The 26,628-nt window shown below is 46.5% G+C and overlaps 4 protein-coding genes and 1 long non-coding RNA gene across 8 annotated transcripts; 2 read left to right on the top strand and 3 right to left on the bottom strand.

Moving 5' to 3' along the window:
* Window positions 1-1,268: 1,268 nt before the first annotated feature.
* Window positions 1,269-7,439, top strand: BTBD18 (BTB domain containing 18). The gene is made up of 2 exons (XM_087854880.1): window positions 1,269-1,401; window positions 5,407-7,439. Exons 1-2 carry the CDS (start codon window positions 1,278-1,280, stop codon window positions 7,422-7,424), a joined length of 2,142 nt encoding a protein of 713 aa, XP_087711006.1. The 5' UTR covers window positions 1,269-1,277; the 3' UTR covers window positions 7,425-7,439.
* A 718-nt stretch (window positions 7,440-8,157) lies between these two features.
* On the bottom strand, window positions 8,158-9,823 carry SELENOH (selenoprotein H). Of its 2 annotated transcripts, XR_015721434.1 has the most exons (5): window positions 9,580-9,823; window positions 9,348-9,493; window positions 9,100-9,230; window positions 8,978-9,027; window positions 8,158-8,360 (listed from the first exon to the last, which is right to left on the bottom strand). XR_015721434.1 is itself a non-coding variant. In XM_045786720.2 (4 exons), the coding sequence occupies exons 1-3, from the start codon at window positions 9,699-9,701 to the stop codon at window positions 9,130-9,132; spliced, it is 369 nt and encodes a 122-aa protein (XP_045642676.1). In that variant the 5' UTR covers window positions 9,702-9,821; the 3' UTR covers window positions 8,158-8,360; window positions 9,100-9,129. The 2 variants fall into 2 exon arrangements, 1 of the variants encoding a protein (XP_045642676.1); XM_045786720.2 differs by lacking the exon at window positions 8,978-9,027 and having other exon boundaries at window positions 9,580-9,821.
* Window positions 9,824-10,326: 503 nt separating this feature from the next.
* Window positions 10,327-19,615, bottom strand: TMX2 (thioredoxin related transmembrane protein 2). Of its 3 annotated transcripts, none has more exons than XM_045786716.2 (8): window positions 19,361-19,607; window positions 13,221-13,281; window positions 12,865-12,978; window positions 12,524-12,600; window positions 12,184-12,290; window positions 11,933-11,998; window positions 11,711-11,840; window positions 10,327-11,189 (listed from the first exon to the last, which is right to left on the bottom strand). In XM_045786716.2, exons 1-8 carry the CDS (start codon window positions 19,547-19,549, stop codon window positions 11,043-11,045), a joined length of 891 nt encoding a protein of 296 aa, XP_045642672.2. In that variant the 5' UTR covers window positions 19,550-19,607; the 3' UTR covers window positions 10,327-11,042. The 3 variants fall into 3 exon arrangements, with proteins under 3 accessions (XP_045642672.2, XP_045642673.2, XP_045642674.1); XM_045786717.2 differs by lacking the exon at window positions 19,361-19,607 and adding an exon at window positions 13,391-13,542; XM_045786718.2 differs by lacking the exon at window positions 10,327-11,189 and having other exon boundaries at window positions 11,944-11,998; window positions 19,361-19,615.
* LOC148107871 (uncharacterized) lies at window positions 14,290-14,998 on the bottom strand. Its single transcript, XR_015721435.1, has 2 exons — window positions 14,848-14,998; window positions 14,290-14,599 (listed from the first exon to the last, which is right to left on the bottom strand). It is a non-coding gene; the product is annotated as an uncharacterized LOC148107871 (long non-coding RNA).
* Window positions 19,616-19,920: 305 nt separating the features above from the next.
* Window positions 19,921-25,849, top strand: MED19 (mediator complex subunit 19). Its single transcript, XM_045786719.2, has 5 exons — window positions 19,921-20,203; window positions 24,359-24,615; window positions 24,775-24,871; window positions 25,176-25,270; window positions 25,460-25,849. The coding sequence occupies exons 1-5, from the start codon at window positions 19,936-19,938 to the stop codon at window positions 25,526-25,528; spliced, it is 786 nt and encodes a 261-aa protein (XP_045642675.1). The 5' UTR covers window positions 19,921-19,935; the 3' UTR covers window positions 25,529-25,849.
* The last annotated feature ends 779 nt before the right edge of the window (window positions 25,850-26,628 follow it).

Below are 26,628 nucleotides of genomic sequence, written 5' to 3'. Positions count from 1 at the left end.
CCCCTTCTTAATTAACCTTTCCACTCTTTTCTTTCCTCATAGTTTGCCGGGAACTGTTCAGATCCTCGGTGCCACCTGACAGAAAACTGTATGCCAGGAAAGGAACACCAGCTGTGCAGTGAGTGTGGGGGTTTCAGTGCAAAAAGCTGGAAATGGAGTAAGCCTGAATTCAGAATATCCAGCTTTTATCAGGAAGGGTAGAATGCTTAATTATCCCTGCTCCATTGGTAGCCAGGCAATTAACCAGACTGACAAACTTAAAGGCCAGATTCTTTGCCAGTTTCCAGGCCTCATTAGGCTCGCTTTGGTCAAGAACATCTGAAGCAAGGGTGGCGGTGTCCTTATTTCTGTGAGAGACTTTCCCACCAAGTCCAGCACCTGCTTTTCTTTACTGTGCACCCTCTGCTGGTTAGTGTGATGGAGTGAGCTCAAAGAAAAGAAGGTGTGGACAACTTCCTAGGGAATTTCCTATTCAATGTTGTTTCTTTAAAAGTGTTAAATTGGGGCGCCTGGGTGGCTCAGTTGGTTAAGCATCTGCCTTCGGCTCAAGTCCTGATCTCTAGGTCCTGGGATCGAGCCCCACGTTGGGCTCCCAGCTCAGCTGGGAGTCTGCTTCTCCCTCTCCCTCTGCCTCTCCCCCTGCTTGTGCTGTCTCTTTCTCTCTCTCAACTGAATAAATAAAATCTTTTTTTAAAAAATGAAGTGTTAAATTGAGGATTATACCTACGGAACTCAGAAATGTGTTGCTCAGGAAGAATATGAGTTGTCAGCACTGCAGGCGTTGAGTCTCATTGGTAATGTGAATGAAGAAGGTTTAAGGAGAACAACAATAGCTACCATTTTAGAAGTGATAGTTATATGTGCCAGGCACTCACAGTGCTAAGCAATTTTACCTGCATTGACTCATTTAATCTTTAAAACAGCCCTACCAGGTAAGTACTGTTATCATTACCATTTCATAGATGAGAAAAGTGAGACTCAGAAAAGTTAGGTCATTTGCCTGAGATTATACAGCTAAGCTAATAAATAACAGAGCTGAGATTCAAATCTACACTTGCTTCTAAGCTCCCGCATGTAACCACTATATTCTTTCTTGAGAGACCTTTGGCACAATTTCTGGGCTTATGGTAACTCAGCTCATGGCTATTATCTCCAACTTTCAAGATTTTCCTACCATTTCAAAGACAAAAAAATTAGGTACAGCCATTGTTCTGAAATATACTTTCTCATCCACAGGAATCCGATCTGTGAAAACCTAGAAGGTTTAAGAGACCAACATGTGCTCTCCTGCCAGTTCCAAAATCCTATACAGGAATCCCCGGTTTCTCCGGTTAGCTTTTCTGCAGCTTCATCACCAGCAACAGACTGGTGTATTCTGTGATGTCCTTCTGCAGGCAGAAGGTAAGACACTAGTGGGGACTCAATTGAAAAGTCACTATAGAATACTCTCTATAGACTAAGATAAAATGAGCCCAGGGTCAGGGAGTAGAACACAAAACCAAGAAGATGTATTATTGCTCCTGTGAACTATAAGTTATTTGGTAAAGAGCTGTTTGTTTCTAGGACAGTTACTGCTTCCAAGAGTGAAAATGAGACTGTGCTCTTTTTCTCTTAAAAAATGTAAGTGAGGGGATGCCTGGGTGGCTCAGTTGGCTAGGCATCTGCCTTCAGCTCAGGTCACGATCTCAGAGTCCTGGGATCGAGCCCTACGTCGGGCTCTCTCCTCACTGGGGAGTCTGCTGCTCCCTCTCCCTCTGCTCCTCCCTGTGCTTGTTCTCTCTCGCTCACTACTCTCTCTCTCAAATAAAATCTTTAAAAAAAAAATGAAAGTAGGGGCACCTGGGTAGCTCACATGGTTAAGCAACTGCCTTCGACTCAGGTCATGATCTCCGGGTCCTGGGACTGAGCCCTGTGTGGGGCTCCCTGCTCAGCAGGGAGTCTGTTTCTCCCTCTCTCTCTGCCCCTTCCCGCCAGTTGGTTCTCTCTCTCTCTCTCTCAAGTGAATAAATAAAATCTTTTTTAAAAATGAAAGTAATGTAAAGTTTAGTAAGTATAGAAATTCTGTAAAGGGTGGATAATAATAATGTAACAGGATGGGGGCGCCTGGGTGGCTCAGTCGTTAAGCGTCTGCCTTCGGCTCAGGTCTGGGATGGAGCCCTGCATCAGGCTCCCTGCTCAGCGGGAAGCCTGCTTCTCCCTCTCACTCCCCCTGCTGGTGTTCCCTCTCTCGCTGTGTCTCTCTCTGTCAAATTAATAAATAAAATCTTTAAAATAATAATATAATGTAGCAGGATGATCGTGAAGATGGAGTTAATATACACATGGCACTTAGAACAAATGCTTTAAGGTACTAAGCACAATGTAAGTGTTAGACAATACCATTATACATTTTCCCATTTTCTTGCCAAGCTGTTGCTTAATTTTTCTCATCTTCAGATTGATGGTTTTTGTTGTTTGTTGTTAGACCTAAAAACATACAGTCTATTTCCACCCATTTCCTTTACACTTGGAATGTTCAATCAGTATAAAGTAGAGCCTGGTATCATGTATTTTTGTTGGTTTTTTAAGTAGGCTCCATCCCCAGCATGGAACCCAGTGCGGGGCTTGAACTCATGACCCTGAGATCAAGACCTCAGCTGAGATCAAGAGTTGGACCCCTAACCAGCTGAGCCACCCAGGCACCCTGAGCCTGGTATCCTATAAAAAGCCCAAGACTAGGAGTCTAAGTCTTAGCTTTGTTACTTAGAAACTAAGTGACAAATGGGCAAGTCCCTCTTCATCTCTCTGGAGCCCAGTTTCTTCATTTATAAAAAAGAATTATGACAACCAACATCGTGTAGCACTCTACAGTTTGCAGAGTACATACAGTATAGTGTCTCATTTGATTTTTACAACAGCCTTGTGAGATAATGTTATTTGGTTCCAGTTCTAGAGATGAGTGAATTGAGGCTTAGGGAGTTAACTGACTTGCCTGTTGGTTCTCTTAGTAAGTACGGAGTTGGGATTCATCCCTTAATTCAAGGTAAAAAAAAAAATCAATTGCCTATTGTATGTTAGAACAGTGTACTAGCATGGGCATACAATATATAAGAAGATAAAATCCCTCCTTGTATGGAAATCATGTAAAGGGGAGAGAGACCCTGATAACCAGTGGATCCAAGTAACTGCAATACAATAAATAACATTGGAGTAAGTAAAGGCTGATACAGGAGCACAAGAGAGGGGCACCTTCCCAGACGTGAGGAGGTTGGGGGACAGAGGTTAGGGTGATTTCCTAGGAGAAAATAACCTCTTAGTGGAAATCTGGAGGACAAATGGGAGTAGGAGGAAGTGGGGAAAGATTTTTCCAGGCAGAGAGAACAGCATTTACAGAGATTTAGATATGACCAAGGATTTGTGAGTGGTTCACTGTGGCTAGAGGGCAGACTCTAAGAAGTGTATTGATGAGAGATAGGGCTAGAGAAATTATCAGCAATGTGTAAGGTCTGAAGTGTTATGCAAAGGAAGTAGGTCTTGTCCTCGGAACATTGGGAAATATATTTTTTTAAAGATTTATTTATTTTTTTTAAGAAAGAGTGTGTGCAAGCAGGGAGGGGGAGAGGGAGAGGGAGAGAATCTCAAGCAGGCTCCCTGCTGAGTGTGGAGCCTAATGCAGGGCTCAATCCCATGACCCTGAGATCAGGACCCAAAGCGAAACCAAGAGTCAGACACTCAACCGACTGAGCCACCCAGGCGCCCTGGGAAATGTATTTAAAGGTATTAAGAAGGAGGTCATGATCACATACCTACTTTAGAAATAGCACTTGGGCTGCATGAGAAGAATTATTGTTGTTGAGCCCAGGTAAGAGGCCATTTTGGAATCCAGGAGAGGGAATGGTGGCCTAAAACTAAGGCATTGAGAATAGAGAAAAATGCATGGTTTATAAACAAAAAGAATTTACAAAACTTGGGGCAGTTAAGGGCATAGGCTCTGTAACCAAACTCCCTGGGTTCAAATCCTCTCCCTGTGACTTGCTAACCGTGTAATTGTGATGGTTATATTACTTAGCTATGCCACAGTTTACTCATCTGTAATAACAGGTACTTCACAGGATTGTAGTGAAGAGTAAATGCATGAATACTGGTAAAACCCATACTTCGTACATTACATGGTATGCAATAAGGACTCAAGAAACAGTAGCTTTTTATTTATTTATTTTTTATAGATTAACGTTTGTGGGGCGCCGGGCTGCTCAGTCAGTGCAGCATGCAACTGTTGATCTCAGGGTTTTGAGTTCAATCCCCATGTTGGGTGTAGAGGTTACTTAAAAATAAATAAATAAAAATTCATGTTAGATTAGATGCAGTGGGTAAAGGAGAACAATCAAAGATGACTTGTAGTTTCCAGACTTGAGCAGCTGGGTAAAGTAGATAATTATTTTGGAGTAAGAAACAGGAGGTTTGGGGGTTAGGGAATGGAGTTCACTTTCTAGAAAGGTTGATGCAGGCTATGGCATGTTTAGTGTATCATGGAAGAAGGTATCTCGGCAGAGGTAGGACCTGGGAGTCAGCAGCAAGCCTTTGGAAATCGAAGCCATGAGAGAGACTGAGATTGCCAGGGAAGTGCCCATAAAGAAGGTGGCTGAGGATAGACCACTGCCTGGTAGGCAGTGCCTAAGAGAGTCAGGAAGGAATTGAACCCTGAATTGTGTACATCCGAAGCTCACATTCTATTACAAACAGCTTCTATAAAATTTTTTAAACCCTTATGTGAGTCTAAAAACAAATTTGATCCCCTCCTTTCTGTCAAACAATGAGTATACCTCAGTGAGCAAGACAGATACAGTCTCCGTCCTCCTACAGCTTCACTTCAGTGAAGGATGGTGGACACTTACAATACACATAGCTAAATGCTCTGATAGCTAGAGTACATCTCTGTGCCCTGGAGCACCTAACCTAGGCTTGAGGTGGGGTGGGGAAAGACTTTCTGAAAGAAGTAATGTCCAAACTAGATTTTAGGGGTTTTGTTTTTAAGATTTTATTTGTTTGATTTTATTTATTTGTTTAAGACAGAGAGAGACCACGAGCAGTGGGCAGAGGGTCAGAGGGAGAGGAAGCAGACTCCTCGCTGAGCAGGGAGCCTGATGTGGGGGTCAATCCCAGAATTCTGAGATCATGACCTGAGCGGAAGGCAGATGGTCAACGGACTGAGCCACCCAAGGGTCTCCTAAACTAGATTTTGAAGGATAAAACGGAGTTAGGTAATGACAGAAGGTTCCAGGCAGACAGAAGGAACAAATTTCTCCTATTTGAACTTCCACAGAGGAAAATTGAGAGAAGGGACAGCACATCTGGGTAGTAAGGACTCTGCTTAGCCCATGTACATGCCAGTCTGCATGAGATGACAGTGTCTGGATTTCCTTCCAGGTGAGGCAGTCCCAGCTCATTGCTGCATCCTCTCAGCCTGCAGCCCCTTCTTCACAGAGCGCCTGGAGCGGGAGAGGCCAGCCCAGGGTCGGAAGGTGGTGCTGGAGCTGGGGGGCTTGAAAATCAGGACACTCAGGAAGCTGGTGGACTTTTTGTATACCTCAGAGATGGAAGTATCTCGAGAAGAAGCCCAGGATGTGCTTTCTGCTGCCCGTCAGCTCCGTGTATCTGAGCTGGAATCCCTTCAGCTAGAGGGTGGGAAGTTGGTGAAGGCCCCGCAGGGCCGAAGACTGAACCGGGAGTGCTTACAGCCTCCAAGTGCTGCACCGATCTCCGCCAGGGTGGTGGCGTCCAGCCGCCGCCCTCGGACTCCACTGCCTGCAACCCAGACTCCTTGTCCTCTTGGGCCGGTGAGATTGAAGTCCTCGGGGAAGGAGGAGGGGCCCCTGGAGAAAAGCAACCGACAGAATGCAGAGAACTTGTCTGGCAATCTGCTCAAGAAGAAGGCCAGAGCTTGCCCAACTCCACAAGAAAAAAGCTCTTCACCATCAAGTCACAGTCAGGGGCCAAGAGAGAATAAGAGTGACCCTGCCCTTGCTCCTACAGCACTTTCCCCACCCAGTCTGTATCCCTCTGTGGATGAGCGGCTGCTGCCCAGAAAGATCAGACTGAGTCGCTCGAAGCCATCTCCTGATATCTGTACATCCCAGCCTTCCAGCATGGTAAGAGGACCCAGCTCAGTACCCACAGCCCCTGGCCGGCGTCTTTGGCGGCAGAAGAGTATAAATAAAGTACCAGAGGACAAGGAGAAACCAGGGAGAGCTAGTCCTCTGCAGAGCGTCCCAAGCCCATCTGGCCTTGGAAAGACAAGTGGGAGCAAGAAGCGGAGCCCTGAAGTCAGGGCACCAAACTCAGACTCTGCAGAAGAGGGGCAGGTGGGAAGAGTGAAACTTCGGAAGATTGTCAATGGGACGTGCTGGGAGGTGGTACAAGAGCCTCCCCTCAAAAACTCTCCAGGGAGCCCTCAGATCCCAGAACCTCAATACTCAGAAGAGCCTGCTGTTACTGAACCATCCTCCCTTAACGAGCAGGAGCAGGAGCCGTCATCTGCTCAGGTAGACCTGTGTCAGGCCTCCCCGGTGTGCTCTAGGCTACAAGACATTCTGCTGTCTGCTAGCTGCTCCCCAGAACACCCGGTGGTCAAGTCTGAGTTCGGGTCCAGTCTAGAACTGGTAGGGAAGGAACCCGGGTTGGATATTGACTGCAGCGAGCCCTACGCATTTGACCCAGCCCTGCTGGGGCAGCCCTGCGAAGCTGAAGAGTACCGCATCACAAGCGCTGCCGCCACAAGTGAGCTGGAGGAGATCCTGGACTTCATGCTGTGTGGCTCAGACATTGAGCCCCCCATAGGGTCTCTGGAAAGTCCCGGAGCCGAGGGCTGCAGGACCCCTAGCTATCACCTGACAGAAACCAGAAAGAACTGGATCGAAGGGGAGGAATGGTGTTTGCCAGACATGGAACTCTGGCCCAGGGAGCTTATGGGACTGGAAAAGGAACCTGTTGGTGAGAACAAAGAGCCAATTGAATCCCTTAGTCCCCTTGTCATATCCTCTGAGGTGAGTGAAGGGGAGGTACTTTCTGTAGGAGGCTCTTGGACTCCAGATCTAGAAATTACCAGTTCCCAACCACTGGATAGTCAGAGAGGTGAGCTTCATATTGACTCTCTTGACCTTCCCCAAAGGTCCCATGAGGACCTCTCCCCTCCCTGTTCAAACTGGATGGACACTAGGCCAGAAGTGTCCCTAAGTATGGATGAGGTATTATATCCTGCTCCAGAGGCAGGCAAGGAGGTACTTGGCACCTCTGAGTTGTTGGACCCACTTTCTGCCAGCTCCGAAGAGGAAGAGATTGATGTGGTGGACTGGACATCCGAGGGGAGGCTGGTGCCCACTGGTATTCCCTCTGTGTGGCCCGACCCTTCCTCAGAGTCAGACACAGAGGTGGACATACTAACATAGAACAGGAAGTGCAGGTTAGGGGCAGTGGGAGGGTGGGAAATGTTGGCTAGCAAAAGGGGTACTGGCAGAGGCTAGCACGTGCCCTGTCCTCCTAGCACAAGAGGCAGGTGTACTCCTAGTTCTCTTTAAGTCCCTTCCTCTCCCCAGGCTTTGGGAACCAGGCAAAAGTAGTACCATGGGTACAAAATTATGAACTTGAACCATCTTATTTCTTTGTAATCTATGTTCCAGTTAGTGATAAACAAGTGAAACTATAAACTGTGTGGTACCCGACTCTACTGAGTCATAAATAACAGCCAACACCAGGTCTCCTAAGTTGAGAAGCATCTAGTCACTGCTAATTCAATAATAAATGAGAAGGAGTACCCTCTGAGAAACAGAAAATGTTCCAGAAGGTGTGCAACAATGCTGGGGTGGAACAAGTGGGTACGAGTGACGACATTTTCCCATACCTAATGTGTGTCGCTTATTCAGTCCAATATGGGGTCTAGCCAAACCTCTGCAGGGGCCAAAAAAACATAACTTCCAACATCACTTCCAAGAAGTGAGTTGAAAAAGACAGATGCTTTTTTAAAAAAAATAAATTTACTTTTTTTCCCCCTACAGTTTTTGCAAGTATTTCACATTATCTACCAGAGAACCTAGGAGCTCCAGGTTAATTTGTGACCTCAGAATATGAAAAATACAAGGGGAGCCAATCCCACAAAAGGCTGGCTTTGTCCATTTCTTACCATAAGATTAAGTTTTACTTTATTATTCAAATACTTTATTTCAACTTTTATTAAACGAAATCCAAGAACTTTTCAATGTCTTAGTAGAGGGTTGCCTCACAACTGAACCATCCTTTCTGGAGGGAAGAAACCATGGCTTCAGGTACATGACTGAAGTTTGGCCATGTTCCATCATAAATGTTCCAACATCACCAGGGACAGGAGGCTGTAAACATGACCGGGGAAAAAAAAAAGGTTAGAGAAGGTCCAGGCAATCCTAAAGGCTGAAGAAGCTGTGCCCTCCACCCTAGAATCCACAAACCCAGGAGAGTTCAAGGATTGCATCCTCCCCCACATTTCACTCAGCAAGCACTAGGGATAAAGACCAGTCAAATGCTTGGGGCCACAAGTGACATACTGTAGTTTTCACATAGGAATAACAGAAAACATACTAGGAACAAAAACACAAGAAATTAGGGTAGGGGTAAGCACACCTCAGGGCGGTTACACAGGTTGTGCCCGTACAAGGGGAAAAAAATATATAAAAAGTGCCCATGATTTTAACTCACAAAAGAGGAAACCGGTGGGATTTACACCACCATTAAGGAACAAAACAACTGCCAACAGGTGTGCAAAATAAATTTTTTAACATACAAATAGGGTCCGTACCCCTCCCCCCCGCCAGGGCAATAACCGCATCTTCAAAGGGCACAAATTGCATTTCTATAGTCATTCACATTATGATCAGCGGCCTAATAGCTTAGCTCAAAAACAGTGAAACATGCCATGAGCAAAGGGCACACTAAGAGGAAACATTTTACTGCCGATTTCTATTTTTCCTACCAGCAGGAAGGGGAAATCTTGAGCAAGAAAAGAGTTACAAGTTGTAGATCCTGTATGACATGAGAGGGCTGTAAGGGCTGCTTCGCAAATACCCCCAATCCACCCCTACCCCCGCTTCAAACCTCAGCGCGAGGACTTCTGCCCAAAACACTCTACGAAAGGTGCTTCTTCAGCTCCTCCACCACCTCTTGAGGCTCAGGGAACTTGAGTTTGCGTGGGGGCCCCTTCTTAATCCCAGTCCAGAGCTCCACACCTGGGGGAAGACCGAGGAAGCGAAGTCACTCTGGAATGCACCAGCATGCCCCCCACATGCCGAGGTGCCCGCGGGCTGAGACCAGCGCCTCCCGCCTGCTCCCGGGCCCGCACTCACTGCTGCCATCGGGGCGCAGCAGCGTCACCTCGAAGCTGCCCCTCCGGGGCTTGGCAGGATTCACCTCCACGGGAAGCTCCGGGGTCTCCAGGCGCAGCGCCTGGCTCAGGGCCGCGGCGTTGCGCCCGTAGACGCGTCAGCTCGTGCTAGGGAGAGATGGGGAAGGTCAGAGGCTGGGGCCTCGGCCTGTGACGCCCTGGCCCGCCTCCCCGGGCCTCTCCAGGCCCCTCACCAATGCTCGATCACGACGGTCGCCTCCTCCACTGCCTTCCGGCCGCCCGCCGGCTTCTCCTGTTTCGCCGCCACCGCGACTACCGCCACCTCGGCCTTCCGCTTCCTCCCGCGAGAAGCCATGTCGCCTGGAGCCCGACCGGGAGCCGAGCCGACCTGGAACTCGGGGCTCTAAAGCACAGGCCACAGAGCCCGCCGCCGGCACAAAGCGTCTCCCTACGCTGCGCAAAGCGTGGCGGGGCGCACACGTGGTCCGGAGGCGGGGTCCCTGGGCACAACCATTCAGCCCCCGGCGGCGGGGGGGGGGCGGCGCTCCCAGGGCATAACCATTCTGCTCGCGGCGCGGGGGAGGCACGGGGAGCCCCAGACCCGACCACCCGCGCTTGCCGAGGGGCGCGGACTAGACAGCTCTGAAACAAGCCTGGCTTCCTACAGGCGTTTCTGTAAGCCTCCGTCGGGGTCAATAGCGTGGACCACGACACACAAACCCCATCCCCGCCGCCACACCTGCTCCCTGGAAACCGCGGACCAATCCCAAACCAAACCCACAGCCTAACTGGGCGAGGCAGTAGTCTGGGATTGCGGTAACTAGCCTTCCCCGACTCTCCCTGATCCTGGGAACCAGCGCTGGGCAGTTGGAGAAACTCAGCAGACGGTACTCCGAAGTTGAGGTAGAGGAGGTAGGCGTTTCCTCTGCGATGGCCAGGCTTCTCCCATAGGCGAGCAACACGCGAAGGCGCAAACAAAAGGCAATCCCAGTTTCTTTATTATGGAAAACCATCACCCGGGTGTTGGGAGTAGGTGGGAGAGTAAGTGAAACCCCATTCCTGCCCAAGGGCTTTCTCCCGGAGGCCCCACCACACAAAGGAATGTCTCAAACCTATTCCCCTTCCTCCCAAACTCCAAAAAATAGGGGGATTATTCAATATTATCTTCAATGAGTACACTCAGTGGTTAAAGGTGTCTCCTTGGGACCAGTGACAAAATTAGCCTTATACTTTTTAATGAAGGCCACAGACCAAGCCAGAAGTGCCTAAAGAAGCAAGGGTCCTTGAGGGAGAAACCCTAGCGCAGCCTCCATATACAGGCATCTTCTGTTAGGCTGAATCTAATGTAAGCAGACTGTGTAGGTCCACTAAGAGGGATGAAAACACAGCATGGAGGAGACATGTGAGTGGTGAACAGTAACTGATACACTGACCCAAGCTGGAGGGAAAGCATTATCTCATCCATCGTAGATTTCTCCCTTCTTCCAGTGAAAGTTTGGCCACAGCAGTGGAGGCCGTCCTGAAGGGTGCCTGTCAGTTCCCTGGAAGCCTCTTTAAAATCAGAAGCAGCACCCTGCCCCACTCAGGGATAGCCAAAGGAGAAAACATAAATAAAAGGCCCAGGCCTCACGCAAGGCTTATGGTTACAGGAGGGGCAGGGCCTCAAAGGTGAGGCAGCACTGACAAGGCAGGCATTCTATTTGTCCTTCTTGCTTTCCCCACCTGGCGCTTCCGTGGGGGTTGAGGCCACAGGCTGCTCCTCGGGGATATTATCTCCAGCCTTTGATAGCTTCTTGGCCCGTTGATATAGTTCATTCAAGCTGAATTCTCGGATCACATTCTCCTGCACAAAAGAGGTACATACACACATCAGGGTTCTGGTTGGAGAGTTCTTACTGGGAAGTAAGAAGCATTTAGACATAGTCTAGGAAAGAAGGAAGGAGAGGACAGAAACCTACTCTAAACTAACTCTCCTTTTTTGGGTACCTGGAAGAGTCAACTCTGTGACAATCACGGTGCCAAGAGTTACAGCTACATTACTTAATGTCCTCTACAAAACAACCCTGGGACCCAAGTGTTACTCTCTCCAATTTACTGCTAAGGAACCTCAGGCCTACAGACTATACTGATGAGGGCCTCTGAGACTGAATCTTAATAACTGTTCCCCTGTACTAGGAGTGCTGGCACATGGTAGAAGCACAACAAATCTGCTGAGTGAATTCACGAATGAAATATGGTAACCAGTCCACACTCTCAGAACTAGTGGGCCAAGTGGCAGAGCCAGGAATCAAACCCAGGTTGGGCTCCAAAGCCCACCACTGTTCTACACCCTTCTCCAAACCACTCGCTCACTCTTTCAGATACCTCAGAGAAGGTCCAAGAGACAGCTCGTCCTTTCTTGTCAATCTGTGGCCGCCGCATGACCTCCTTGCCACCTTGGAATAGGATCAGGGTAGGGAGCTGCTTGGTGAGGGGCGACGTGCTCACTTTGTACCTACAGGGCCCAGAAAGTACTCTGTAAATGCATCTGTCCACATCACTCCAAGTGATTTACTGCTCAGACCCTCTGTCCAGGCCCTTACATACCGCGTACTAACATCAGTGTAGCGTCCAACGTCCACCTTCCCAAAATTTAGCCCTGTACAGTTGTACCTAAGAAAAATATATTATTTAACACACTAAAAGAAGAGAATGGATCAAGGGAAGTGGAAATACAGATATTTGGAGAGAGAGGGGAAAACGCCTTTGGTTGCAATGTACAAAAATCAAGGCCAAAAACAATGCGAGGGAAAGTACAGCACCTCTGCTTCCATCATCCGTCCCTGTGCAGTACTCACTTGAGGGAGAGGTCGGCATAGATGGGAGCAAACGACTGGCAGTCATTAGACCAATTGGCAAAGAACTCCACGATCCAAGTGACCCGCTTGTCCCGCTCTAGCTCTTCCTGCCACACACAGGGAAGAAACGGTGAGCTGCATCACAGAGGCTCCCAGAAGGTTCAGACCTGAGCATCTATTCCTCGCCCTGGTTTTCCCTCCCCCGTCTCCCTCGCTCCAGTCATGAACCTCAGTGCCCTTGACTTCCATTCTGAAGCAGTTACTCCTAGTGAGTTAAAAGCACAACTATAAAATCACCCACAAGGGACCCAAGAAACAGGGAGAGAGGAAGAGAACTCACATCAATGGTTTTATCATTGAAGTACTTGATGTACTCAGGGCCCATATATAGGGGAGGTTTGCACGTCATCAGGAACACTAAACACGGAAAAAAGATGTCAGGGGAAGCATATAAGGCCTGCAGCAGGGGTTTACTTTCAAACCAACTCAAAGATTTTAGGCACCAAAGAATACACTTTGTGGACATACGCAGACCACTGACACATTTCCTTCCTCTTAAAGTTACTGTGGATTCCTATCACCTGGGCCACATACATAACTAATTAGGTACAAGATATGGAAGAAGGGTGAGGAGAGACCTGTCTGGGGTTGGAATTTGGTTCCCACCACCAGTCTCCTTACCTATGCAGAGTGTGATGTAAAGCAGGCCCATGCGAATATCCAGACGGAAGAAAAGGATTGCATTGGCCACTTTACTAAACATGAAGATGTTGCCTATATGTTGCTCCACAGTGACTGAAACACAAAGATGTCACAGGTCAGGCTGGGTGGCACACTCCTATATCCTGTTTGTCACTCTTCCCGTGGTGCTTTGAAATGGGAGAGGGGGAAGAGGATAAAAGTCCGAGATCAAATTCGGCCCCGGCATGGAATGAGGGACTCATTCACCAAATAATGCCCTTCTCGTGACCAGACTGCAAGCAGCTCCGGAGGGCGGGAGGCCTAAGCTCGAGAGACCGAGGAGCAGCTGAACTTACTGGACCTGCGGTTCTTCATCATCACAATGGCACTGAGGAACATCAGGATCTCTACTTCTCTCTGGAACAGAATCAAAGTGACAGAAATGCCATAAACACAGAGGCTTTGAGTGGGTAAGGGAGCCAGATATGGACTAAAAACCAACAGAGATCCAAACTGGGAATGGTACCAGCAAAGAAGTAACCGGAGTCGGCGAAGATGCAGTGGGACGAACACCAGTCAGGCTCTACCCCAGCCACAAACTGGCTGGTGCCCTTCGGCAGATCACTGAACCTCTGCGCCTTGGTTTCCTCGGAGAACAATTTCTGTCTCAAACGGTTACTGTAAGGAGTAAATGAGCTACTGCGTATGAAAGAATTGCATAAAGCCTAATACCATATAATACCGTAAGACAGTATTACCAACTCAAAATTAAACAAAACAAATAAAACTTTCCCAGGAAAACTTCCTCTGTAATACTCCATTAATACAATAGCTGGCTATTCCATTTCTGGAGTTTTGTTTACATTAAACCCTTCCTCTCCATCCAATATTCATAGTGATAAAACATGCACCTTTAATAGGATCTGAGAGCTGAAGGGGGCCTCTCAGAGCTTTAGAAGGCCCTTCAGTACCTGGAGCTTCCAGTTCTTTCTTACTTTCTAGACTCTAAGGTCTGTGAGACAGACAATAATCATGACAAAGAAACAAGGTAACTTCAAAGAGTAAAGACTGCAATGCGTAACAAGGACCCTGTGAAAGAAAGCATGGGAAGGGGGGGGCACTAGAGTCTAGATGGTCCGAGGCCTTCCAGACCTTTCTGTTTACAATACAGGAACCCAAATCACTATTTCACACAGAACCAATCAACTAAAATTTACACCTAGAAGTCAGGGACTTTAGGTTCTGGGTTTTTAGCATCAATCTCCAACAAAAAGTATCGACTGGCTTTAGCAACAGACATGTAAAGTGGGGGTAAGGGAATATGACAGACCTTACTAAATATACCTGAACAGAAAGCAGCACATTTTCACAAATGAAATTGGGTTAGAACTGGCACTTAACAAACGTGGAGGATGAACTTAAAAGAAAAAAAAAAAAAAAAAAGGATCTGTGGTCAAGCAGGAGACCAAATGTAGGAATGAAAGGAAAAGTGTTTAAAGACAGTGGGTCAAAGGCAAAGACTGGCTTCGTGTACTCCCGGCCCCGTTTGTGTCCTCCTGGGCACACTGCAGCTGGACTCGCAGTCCGCTTGCACCGAAGCAGCACTGTGCAACTAGCGTTCCTGCATGGAACGGGAGTGGAAGCGATGCGCCACGTCTGTGCCGGTAAGCAAGCGCATGTCCTCGCATTCCAGCTTCCCGTCCTCGTCTGCTGGCTGGCTGATGATGGCATGACCCTAAGGCCATAGGGGGAAGCAGAATGAGCTTGGGTTCCAGACAAACGGTATGAAGCAGAGTCCCTTTGGTTATTCTGCCTGTTTGTTCCCTGTTTTTAACCCTTTTATTGTAGAAAATTTCAAACATACATAAAAATAGGATACTAAAAGGTAGCAGAATGTGCCCCCCCAAAATATGCTACTTTGGATTATTCTGCATAGTAATTTTGAGCCTAAAAGCAATTAAGAAGTAGATACAAGAGGGGCACCTGGGTGGCTCAGTCGTTAAGCGTCTGCCTTCGGCTCAGGGCGTGATCCCGGCGTTCTGGGATCGAGCCCCACATCAGGCTTTTCCGCTATGAGCCTGCTTCTTCCTCTCCCACTCCCCCTGCTTGTTCCCTCTCTCGCTGGCTGTCTCTATCTCTGTTGAATGAATAAATAAAATAAAATCTTAAAAAAAAAAAAAAAAAGAAGTAGATACAAGAAAAGCTCCTTGCCCTCCATTGGTCTAAAAGCAAGACATAATTTTTTTTTTTAGATTTTATTTATTTATTTGAGAGAGAGAGCGCGCTCGCACACGTGCACCTGGGCACAGGTGTGAGGAGGGGCGGAGGGGGAGGGAGAGGGAGAGAATCTGTGCTGAGCTCAGGGCCCCACTCGGAGCTCGATCTCACAACCCTGAGATTATGACCTGAGCCAAAACCAAGAGTCGCAAGATTAACTGACTGAGCCACCCAGGTGCCCCGAAGCAGGACATAAATTTTTTAAAGTATTCCTCTAACCCTCTCTTCCAGGAAGGACAAAAGTTAATCAAGGGAGACAATTTTAGACCCTATCAGCCTGGAGACAGCACCAGAGGAAACTAACATAACAAACGAGACCCTTTATCTACCATGAGTTTACCTTCCCACAGTTTGCCGTCCTTGGACGCCTAAAACTTCTTTCCTTTGTCCAGTCATTTCTCCAAAAATGTATTGCTCTTTGTAAGGATGGATATAAGCCAGAGTTCTAATCCACCTCTGAGTTAATTCATTTTCCCTGGGTCTTTCCCATGCATGTATGAGGTATACATGTTAATAAACTTGTTTATCTTTTGTTTTTAATCTGTCTTTTATTACAGGGGTCTCAGGCAAGACCTCAGAAAGGTAGAGGAAAAATTAATTTTCTCCCCTACAATACTTTAATAAATCCCTACTACTCAGATTTAACAGTAACACTTTGCCAAAACAATTCATCTATGCTACCCACTTTTTTTTGGAGAAACTTAAAGCAAATTCTAAGTATATCATTTCACCTGCAAATACGCCAGTGTGTATCTCTTACAGATAAGGACTTTTTTTTTTTTTTTAAGGGGGGGAGGGGCAGAGGGAGAGGGAGAGAGAGAATCTTACTCAAGCTCCACACCCAGCCCACGCTGGGCTCCATCTAAGGACCCTGAGATCATGACCTGAGCCAAAATCAAGAGTTGGATGCTTCACTGACTGAGCCACCCACGTGCCCCAAGGGCTTTTTTTTAAAAGAAGTTCCCCCCACACCACCCCCCCGGTTTTTTCAAAAGTTTATTTGTTTTAGTTATCTCTACTCCCAAAGAGGGGCTCAAACTCAAAACCCCAAGATAAAGAACTACATGCTCTTCCAACTGAGCCAGCCAGGCGCCCTGGGACTTTTTTGTTTTTAACAAACCAAAATACCATTATCACACTTAACCCAGTTAATAATTCCTTACTGTCGGGGCACCTGGGTGGCACAGCGGTTGAGCGTCTGCCTTCGGCTCAGGGCGTGATCCCGGCGTTCTGGGATTGAGCCCCACATCAGGCTCCTCTGCTCGGAGCCTGCTTCTTCCTCTCCCACTCCCCCTGCTTGTGTTCCCTCTCTCGCTGGCTGTCTCTATCTCTGTCGAATAAATAAATAAAATCTTTAAAAAAAATAATAATTCCTTACTGTCATTTAATACTTGGTCCTTATTCAAATGATCCCCATAATTTCAAATTGTCTTTGTGCAGTTTTTTGTTCAAATCAGGAACAAGCAAGCCAGATACACACAGTGCACTTGGCTTGTGTGTTTCTTTGGTCTTCCTTTACCTCTAAAGAATATCTATTCTTCCTTTTTACCCCAGGCCACTTATCTGTTGAATACATTGAGTCACCTGTACTCTTGACTTTCCCACTTTCTGGATTTGGCTGCTTGCAAACTTATGGTATGTGTTCTTCAGATGATGATTTTCTGTCTTCCATATTTCTTGTAAAGTGGCAATGAAATCTAGAGGCTTGAAGACAATGCTACACACTCCCCGTTGTATCTCTTCAGAGGACACATCAACCTTTGATCTGATGGTTTTAGCATGATTATTGCCTAGGTTTATTATTTCATTAGGGGTTGCTAAATGTTTTTGTTGTATGGTTGTTTTTTTTAGTAAGCTCTATGCCCAACGTGGGGCTTGAGCTCATGACCCTGACAAGGGCTGCATGCTCCACTGACTGAGCCAGCCAGGCACCTCTGCTAAATGATTTTTAAACTGTATCAATCCCTGGGACACCTGGATGGTTCAGTTGGTTAAGTGTCTGCCTTTGGCTCAGGTCATGATCCCAGGGTCCTCAGATCAAGTCCCACATCCGGCTCCTTCCTCAGTGGGGAGCCTGCTTCTCCCTCTGCCTGGGGCTTCCCCTGCTTATGTTCTCTCTAATAAATAAATAAAATATTTAAAAAAAATAGATCTTATCAATCCTTCTATATTTATTAGCTCAAATTTGCCTATTAAGAAATCAACATTCCCTTGTCAATTGTTTGGTTACTCTGAAAGACAATACATACAGGAAATGCAAAATGCTTCTTTCTTTCCAGTTAGAAATAAACTTTTGGGGGCGCCTGGGTGGCTCAGTCGGTTAGGCATCTGCCTTCGGCTCAGGTCATGATCCCAGGGTCCTGGAATCTAGCCCCACATCCCCACATTGGGTTTCCTGCTCAGCAGGAAGCCTGCTTCTCCCTCTCCTGCTTCCCCTGTTTGTGCTCTCTCTGTCAAATAAATAAATAAAACATTTAAAATAAATAAATAAACTTTTGTTATGTCACTGAAAATTCAAGGTTTACCTGTTATTTTATTTTTTATTTATTTACCTGTTATTGCTAACATTATTTACTTTAATATCCTAACTTCCCAGTCACTAAGGTAAATCAGTAAAACATGGATTTTCCAGGAAAACAAACACTGGTTATGAACTCTACGTAATTAATTTAAAAAAATTCTATCAGAGAAATAGTAAAATACAAAAAATTCCAGTATTTTGCATATTATTAAACAAGAGTATACAGAGAAATTAGTTATATAAAAGGTCCCTACACGTATTAAAATCTTTACTACTACCCACTTATATCTTTGAGTCCCATTTTGGTTAAGTCAGTATGGAATACAGTAGTCCTCCCTTGTCTGTGGTTTTAGTTACCTGTGGTCAACCAGTCTGGTAACAGATCATCCTCCTTCTGACTTTTCAACAGAAGGTCAACAATAGCCTAATGCTATGTTACAATGTCTATGTCATTCACCTCACTTCCTGTCACCTCACTTTATCATCTGATACCATCATCATCATCAGGATGAGTACAGTACGATAAGATATTTTAAAGGAGGGAGACAGAGAGACTGCATTGACATAATTTTCATTACATTACGTTGTTATAATTGTCCTATTTTATTATTAGTTATTGTTGTTAATCTCTTACTGTACCTACCTAAATCGTAAACTAATTTATCCCGGGTATGTATATATAGGACAAAACATCATATATATAAGGTTTGGTACTATCCAGGATTTCAGCAACCACTGGGGGTCTTGCAATGAATATCCACCCCCCCACCTGCCCCAGATAAGGGGGGACCACTATAAAAGTTGGATCTTCGAGCTTATCAGTAATATTGTCTGGGAAAGGACAGAGGAAGTATGAAAGCGTTAACAAGGGATGGAGAATAAAAATAAGGGAGTGGGTTCTGGTAAAGGTCAAGACTCGCTTTAGGGGCTGGGGAAAAAGACAAAAACTCAGGCTGACCCTCCTCCCTCAGAACACAGCTGCGGCTGTACAGCAAGAGAGCACAGAGCTTCAACTCATTTTTCTCCGCTCCTACTCAAGTCAGCAAGACTCTCAAGAGAGATTTCTTTACAGTTTTGGGTTTTTTTTACAATTTCTTTTCAGCAGATCTGACACTTGTGTTCATTTTTGCATCCTCAGGATGCAGCCGAGTGCCTAGCAGACAGCGCACGCTCTGGAAATGTTAACTGAATTAACAGACGGCTGATGGAGTGTGCAAGTAGTACGGCCAAGAGTGGTTTCAGGTCGCAGTCACTCACTAGTTGACTAGTGACTAGTTTGGCAACTCGCCTAACCACGCCGAGATCAACTTCTCCATTAATAAAACGGGAATACTACTATACCCTCCTTGTTTACCTCACTGGCTCCGCAAGAGGCTTTACATAATGGGGAGCCCTGTAAAATAGTGAACATGTGTAGAGTTTGGGTACCGCTGTTGACCAGCATGAATGGTGAGATGGAAAGAACCCTGGACTCAAGAATCCTAAGAGCCAGGCTGTTGTGCAAGCTCACCGGCTGTTTTCCCATCTTAAGTAAGCATGAAGAGGTTTAGCCTCGATGATGGTCCAGGCCCTACATTCTAACAGTCTGTAAGTCCGCTACAGGCTCGGAACCTCAGGTATCCTCAAAAAGGTGAACCTTGGGGCTCCCGCATGCAATCTCGGGGAGCAGGGGCAGTGAAGGTCGCGGGGTCCGCTCACCCAGTCAAAGTCACACGGGTTGCCGTCTTCGCGTTGCGTGGGAAGACTGTTGCAGAGAGGGGGAAGCTTCCTCACGAGTAGGAATGCAACAGAAAGCAGGGCTGACAAAAGATAGTAAGGTCGGGCCAGCCATCGTGAAAGTCGTGGCACCGAATACACCAACGCAATTAAAGGTGCCAGGACCGCCATCTTTCAGGCCTTTGCGGCGCCCGCCCAGCTTCGGCGTCTGTAGCCCTGGCCCCGCCTCTCCTACCATTGAGACTTCCATTAGGTCTAGTCTCGGATGCACCACCTCTGCGCCCGGAAGTAGATCTCTGATTGGACGCTCCAGAAAGGTAAGGGGATTTGACATCTTATTGGTCGATCTAGATGTCGCTTTCTCCAGTTAAGTCATTTTATTGGATATGCGATGGTGGCGCTTGGCGACTACAGAGAAGAATTTAGTAAGTTCAGATAGCACTTCCTGAACGTTCTCATAAAGCGACGGAAGTAGTTGCCAGAAAAAAGTAGGCGGGGCACCCAATGACAAGCGGCTCCTAGAGGAAGAGGGCGGGACATCGTGGAAAGATTGTCCAATGAAAACGACCGACGCCAGACACCCGGACCGCGCCGGGGCGGAGAAGACGATGGAGAATTTCTCGGCACTGTTCGGAGCTCAGGCCGACCCACCACCACCCCCAACCGCACTCGGATTCGGACCAGGAAAGCCTCCACCTCCGCCTCCCCCTCCTCCGGGCGGGGGCCCAGGCACGGCTCAGCCGCCCACCGCGGCCACGGCCCCTCCCGGCGCCGACAAGTCGGCTGCTGGTTGTGGTCCCTTCTACCTTATGCGGGAACTTCCAGGTGAGTACTAGGCCTGGCCGAAGGCAGCCAATCAGATCATAGCGAGGAGGTGATGGGCGTGGCTCTCAGCCAGCCGGGGTAGGTGTGAGGTAGCCTAGGCAACGCGTGTTGGGACCTTAGACCTGAAAGTCGGAAAGGCTCTGAGGATTCACGACCAAAGGGATGACATGAATTTTTGGCCTGGATTGGGAAAGGGGAGAGAATGCATTTCCGTGACCATCTTTCACAGCATATTTGGCTCTGTCCCTGATACTGGTTTATGGTTCCCTAAAAATTATTCAGAGTTTGAGTTTGGAACTCGAGAGTCCTGATTTAACATCCCTGCAGACCTGAGGTTTTCCAACTCTGTCACAAACATGCTGTTGGTTTGAGGCATATTTCCCTCCTTTTAAGGGTCTCTGCTTTTCTTCACTGTAGGAAGGAGGGATTAGAATTGAACCAAAAAATCGTTTTGTTGAGCACCTACTATGTACGAAGCGCTGTTCTAAATGCTTAAGATACAACTGTGAATAGGACTAACAAGATCTTTGCCTATTTTGGAGTTTACGTGTAGGAGGAGGCGGCGCAGAGTACGCTAGATAACATCAGATAGCCGTTAGTGCTACAAGGAGAAAATGTGATAAAGAATTGAGGCAGAACTGCTTTAGCTAGAGTGATCAAAGAAGCCATCTCTGAATAGATAATATTTGAGCGTCATTGTAAAGAGCCAGTCTTGTGTGAGTGGGAGAGATAAGATGCAAGAAATGAGGTCAGAAGCCGTGGTGTGAGGGAAAAGCTTGGAATATCTGAGGGTCAGAAGACCAGTTGGACTCCAGTGAAGTTTCAAGTGAAAGAGTGATAGGAGACGAAGGGGGGAGGAGTAGGCAGAGGCCTTTGTAAAGCATTTAGATTTTAAGTTCAGGGGGAGCCATTTTATATATGTATGTATGTATGTATTTTTAGTCATCTCTGTACCGAAAGTGGGGCTCAAAGGCACCACCCAGGATCAAGAGTCGCAGCCTCTACTGACTGAGCTAGCCAGGCACCCCTCAGGGGAGCCATTTAAACACAGGAAAGTGACATGATCTGATTTACTTATTTTTAATTATCCAAACAGCTACATTAAGAATGGAAAGTGGGGAAATCAGTTAGAAGTTACTTCGTAGTAGTCCAGGAAAGAGATGATGGTTTGGACGAGGCAGTAGCAGTGGAGGAGAGAAGTGAACTGATGCAGGATAAATATTAGGGGTAGAGTTTATAGGAATGAAGGATTGAATATAGAAGTAGAGAGGAACTGAAAATACTTGTAAATTCTTGGATTGAACAGTTGGGTGATTGGTAGTGCTGAGACCAAGAAGGAACACGTTTGAGGAGGTGGTAAATCAAGAGTCGTTTTGGACATGTTAAATCTCCGAGTTGCCTTTCAATTCCTCCCAAGTCCTACTGCTACCTCAGGAGTTGAGGGAAATAATAATGCGAATTGGTACAGTGCTTTGAAGTTCACAGTGAAGTTATATATGTAATAGAATTTGATACCGAGAATAGCCCCTTGAGGTGGGCATGTTAGAGTTGAATAAAACTGAAACAGAGAAAGGTTGACTTTCCTTTGGTCAGTTAGTGGTTGAGGTCTACCAGCAGTTTCTCTAACTTTACTCTGATTGTACCTATTTATATCAAGCATTTGACAGATACTGAGTATCTATTTTGGGCAAATGCTGGTATGTAGGAAGGGCGGAATGTGGTGAGAAGGGGAAAGAATTAATAAGTCTAGTCCTTGCTTTTAAGGATCTTATTTTACTTAGGGATATAAAGTGTGTGGTTTAAGGATAGCGACTGTATTTCTTGTTAAAGCTAATATTACTTCATGGTCTTGCCTCATATACAACTATTAAGAACTACATGATGGGGGCCCCTGGCTGGCTCAGTAGGGAGAGCACGCGACTCTTGATCTTGGGGTTGTGAGTTCCAGCCTCGCATTGGGGGTAGATGTTTATTTACTCTTAAAAAAAAAAAAAAAAAAAAAAAAAAGAACTACACGCTGGTTTTCAAAACGTGTTTCTTGTTATCCAAAATGGCAGAAAGAGTTGTCACTTGAGCTAGACCTTTACAATTTCATATTGGTGAAGAAAATTTGGAAGAATTGTCTTCTAATTACATCAGTTTTCCTAAAACAAACTTCCTAAAAGGAAATGAGATGAGAAGTGTGTTTCTCAGGAGATAGTGGAGACCCTTATGGACTGGCTAGAAATGTGGCACAGGGGAGTAGTGGTTGATCAGGCCCCAAAGCCAAGTTACGGTAAGATGTGTTTTACTGTGAGTGCCAGAGGGATTTGAGCTTTTTCCTGAGGATGATAGGAAACCATTCAGATTTTTGAACCGAGGAGTACTGCTTCCAAAAATATCCAGAGAATATGGGTGTCATGTATTGAAATAGAGAAGCCATGAATGAGGTGGGGGAAGGTTTGGAGTTTTAAAAAACGAATCTGCATGGAATTGACTAAGAGGAAGTTGGAAATGTAAGGCTAGTTTTTAGGAGGGGAGTTTTTAGGAGGCTGGGGAGATTTATAAATCATCTTCATAGAACTGATAGTCAAAACAGGAAGAAGGATGGGACTCATAAAGTGTTCAGGAAAAGCAGGAGTGCCTTCTCACCCGAGCCTTGAGGATGACCCCTTGGAAGAGGACAGCTGACAGAGGGGGAAGAGCAGGATGCTAGAATGGTCGGAGGCATTGCCTAGTTATGAGGCGCTGTACTGTGGCGCCGAGTGTTCTGAAACATTGCTTCTGAAACATTTGGCACGAGAAGGAACGAAGGGAAGGATAGGGTAAGGCCTTGGGCTATGGAGGGAAAATACCTTGCTCACTTACCAGTTACCGAGCACTGGAGGTATGTACTCTGTTGGGCACTGGCGAAACATGTATGAACAAGAAAGACACTGTCTCAGCCCCCAAGGGACTCAGATCAGAACCTGGGTTTTTCCAAGTGAATGATTACGAATAAGCCACTTTCGTCATCATTTGCATTCTTCGTGTTCATCGTAACTCCAGATGAAATTGTAGGCTAGCTAGCTCTACCCTTTGCCACTAGATCCTTATTAGATTACTAACAAGCTTCCATTCTTTGAAAAAAAGTCAAGTCGTGCGATATTTATACTGATAGTGTCTTGCATCTATAGAATACTTTATACTTCTCAATGTTTGCATTTGAACCTTGAAAAAAAATTAAGTGTGCTGGGGCGCCTGGGTGGCACAGCGGTTAAGCGTCTGCCTTCGGCTCAGGACGTGATCCTGGAGTTCTGGGATCGAGCCCCACGTCAGGCGCCTTGGCTGGTAGCCTGCTTCTTCCTCTCCCACTCCCCCTGCTTGTGTTCCCTCTCTCACTGGCTGTCTCTATCTCTGTCAAATAAATAAATAAAATCTTTAAAAAAAAAATTAAGTGTGCTTAAGATAGCTGTTTCCCCACTGCAGAGGTAAGAGGAAACTGAGGCATAGAGTACCGCTAGGGTTAGACTTCTAGTTGCCCGGATGCTAATAGAACATTTCTTTCTTTGAGGCAGAGCATTATACTTGGCATTATGAGTAACAGAGACGGTGGTAACAAGTTAGTCAGCAGTGGCTAAAAAATCCTGTTTTTTATGTAAAGGTAATTAGTGTTTCTTGCTAGAGAAAAAGAAAAAGAAAAAAAATGTCCTTGACCAGACACTCAAGCCGTTGGATCATATTTGGCTCTTACCTGGCTGGTCACCTGAGCTCTGAGGTAATATCCTGCCATGTCATAGAGTGTAATTTCTCACTAGTATATATGAAAAGCACTCAGAACAGTGTTTAACACAGAGTAAGCGTCATGTAAGTGATGATTGTGGTGAGTCCAAGTTGGGGAGAGTGTCTCTTCCTTTGGGGTAGTTTCCATCTGCGCCCTCTTTGGATGCTGAAAGAGTTTTCTCCTCGCTCCAACTTACCATTCTATGGTACATAGTTTTAGTGCTTATTATATGTAGTTATTTAGTTTTGCCGTTTCTTACTTTAAAAAATAATTTTACATCATTATAACTCTCACTTAAAAGATTCCTTATTTAGGCTAAAACATAGTCCTTCACTTTCCCTTTGGGTGACTTTAAAAAAACTTCTCTACTCTTGGGACTAATATGTTTTTGTTCTTCTCCCGGTGTCCTCTAGGTAGCACCGAGCTGACAGGCAGCACCAATCTGATCACACACTACAACCTGGAACATTCCTATAATAAATTCTGTGGGAAGAAGGTGAAGGAGAAGCTAAGTAACTTCCTGCCTGACCTGCCAGGGATGATTGATCTGCCTGGTTCCCATGATAACAGCAGCCTCCGCTCCCTCATCGAGAAACCCCCTATTCTTGGTGGCTCTTTTAATCCTATCACAGGGACCATGCTGGCTGGCTTCCGCCTCCACACTGGCCCGGTGAGTCCCCTCTTGGGGAAGAAGGCAAATGGGGAGGCCTGGAGGGCGTGGAGGTGGTTTTTCTGTCCAAGTCTGTTCCTTCTAACTTACTGAGCAGAACAGATGGGAGCGGGGCATTTCCTCCCTCCGCTCACCTGGACCTTCCTTTGGTTCCTTCAGTTACCAGAGCAGTGTCGTCTGATGCACATTCAGCCTCCCAAGAAGAAGAATAAGCACAAGCACAAACAGAGCCGTACCCAGGATCCTGTCCCCCCAGGTAAGAAGCGGTTCTGTTCAAAGCCAGAAAACCTGGGTCCGCTTGGACCTTCCCCAGTGAAAAACCCGGCGAGGTTCCTCACAAAGCCCCAGACTCCCAGATTCTCCTGAAACAGGTGTAAAGGTAATTGGTGTTTCCTGCAAGTGGGTCTCCCGGGCGAGGAGAAAGCTGGAATGGTGCTTTAGCAGCGCCTCCCTATCCTTTCTGGCCTTTAGAAGAGCAGTTGCACCTCGCTAGGTCTTCCTGTGGTCTTCAGAGTTCTAGCAGTAGGGAAATTTTGATAGGCACATACTGTCTCCTACAGAAACCCCATCTGATTCGGATCACAAGAAGAAGAAAAAGAAAAAAGAGGAGGATCCTGAACGGAAAAGGAAGAAGAAAGAGAAGAAGAAAAAGAAGGTAGGGTCGGGACCTGGTGCTGCAGCCCCGAGTCTCCCCGTCTCACCCTGTCCTCGATGGTCCTTTGCCTCAGGGGGGACCCAAGATTGAAAATCCAGGACATGTTACAGTTTTTTCCTGCACAGCCCTGATCAAGGCCAAGATCACTTCCTAGTTGTTCTCTTACCCCTCCTTCCTTGTCTCCCCCAGAACCGACACAGTCCAGACCACCCAGGCGTGGGCAGCTCTCAGGCCAGCAGCAGCAGCAGCCTCCGCTAACAGGACTCTCCTGGAATGGCTTTCCTTGCTGTATTGAGCCTGCAGACAGAAGCTGCCTTCCAGGCTCGGACACTGCCGTGGGAGCATCCCCTGCAACCGGGACAGAAGCCAGCTCCCACTGTGCTGGGCTAAGATTAATGCATTATATGTGAGAAGGGCCATGCTTTTGTAAGGCTCAGCCCAGTTGCCTTTCTCACGGACAGCTCTTCCTCTCCCAGGAAGCTTTCTTTTCATCTCTTTTGTGCAATTGGTCTGATGGAGGACATTGTCTGATCTGTTAGAGTTTTTCTTTAAAAAAAAAAATTTGCATTTATCAAACTGGCTGAACTGTGGCTGCCTGTTAAGAGGTAAGTGCCTTTCTCTGAGAGTCACGGTTTAAGCCAGGGCATTCAAAGATCTGAGGGGAATTTGGGGTCTTATCATGACATTATTAGCAGGCAGGGAGACCACCAAAATGAGATTGGGGAACACGGTGCACAGGTGAGGCACAGCTTGCTAATACCTGTCCACGGTGGACACGTAACACTCTGCCCGTCATGTTGAGAACCCAGCAGCTGGATGAGGCCCCACCAGAGGAGCGGACCCAGTGAAGGCTCATCCGTCTTCTAGATCAGCTGTGCATTGAAACAGAATAGCCAACTGAAAAAGCACCCACAATCACCAGTGTATTTTAACAAGGTCGATTCCTGGTGAAGCCTGTGATTTTTATTTTTATTTTTTCTAATCTCTGGAAAGCAAAGGTAAATGCTTCTCTTGTATTTATAGGAATCCCTGACCTGCCTCATTCCTTAGTTAAGACAATGAAATTATTAGGCTGATGTAAAAACATTTCTAAACTTCTAAGACAGCCACAAAAAGGCAGAATGTAAAAGAAATTCCTTCAGTCTTTACAGCAGGCCAGGTAACTGGAAATGTCCACTGGAAAACCCAAGCTATTGTAATCTGATTTTAAATAAATGTGACACAGAGCAGTTAAAATCTGTTGCTATGAGCCAAGGTTGTTACTAGGTCAGGAGGTGGAAAACCATTCACTGAGCTACAGTTTTAATCCAGGATTCCAGAGTGTCTATGCTTAAGTCACAGTGAAAATAATGGGTTCG

This window comes from Ursus americanus, chromosome 24, assembly GCF_024610735.1.
Source record: "Ursus americanus isolate L20-20 chromosome 24, mUrsAme1.1.p, whole genome shotgun sequence".
Lineage (NCBI taxonomy): Eukaryota > Metazoa > Chordata > Mammalia > Carnivora > Ursidae > Ursus > Ursus americanus.
Note: the sequence above shows the minus strand (reverse complement) of the source record. Positions and strands in the feature narration are given on the sequence as shown.

Coding starts and splice junctions, on each gene's coding strand:
- BTBD18 (XM_087854880.1), top strand. CDS start 1,278: ATGTGCTCTCCTGCCAGTTCCAAAATCCTATACAGGAATCCCCGGTTT. Junction 1,402..5,406: donor TGTCCTTCTGCAGGCAGAAG/GTAAGACACTAG, acceptor ATTTCCTTCCAG/GTGAGGCAGTCCCAGCTCAT.
- TMX2 (XM_045786716.2), bottom strand. CDS start 19,549: ATGGCGGTCCTGGCACCTTTAATTGCGTTGGTGTATTCGGTGCCACGA. Junction 13,282..19,360: donor ACCCGTGTGACTTTGACTGG/GTGAGCGGACCC, acceptor ATTCTGTTCCAG/AGAGAAGTAGAGATCCTGAT. Junction 11,841..11,932: donor TACACTGATGTTAGTACGCG/GTATGTAAGGGC, acceptor TGGGCCCTGTAG/GTACAAAGTGAGCACGTCGC.
- MED19 (XM_045786719.2), top strand. CDS start 19,936: ATGAAAACGACCGACGCCAGACACCCGGACCGCGCCGGGGCGGAGAAG. Junction 20,204..24,358: donor CCTTATGCGGGAACTTCCAG/GTGAGTACTAGG, acceptor GGTGTCCTCTAG/GTAGCACCGAGCTGACAGGC. Junction 25,271..25,459: donor AAGAGAAGAAGAAAAAGAAG/GTAGGGTCGGGA, acceptor TGTCTCCCCCAG/AACCGACACAGTCCAGACCA.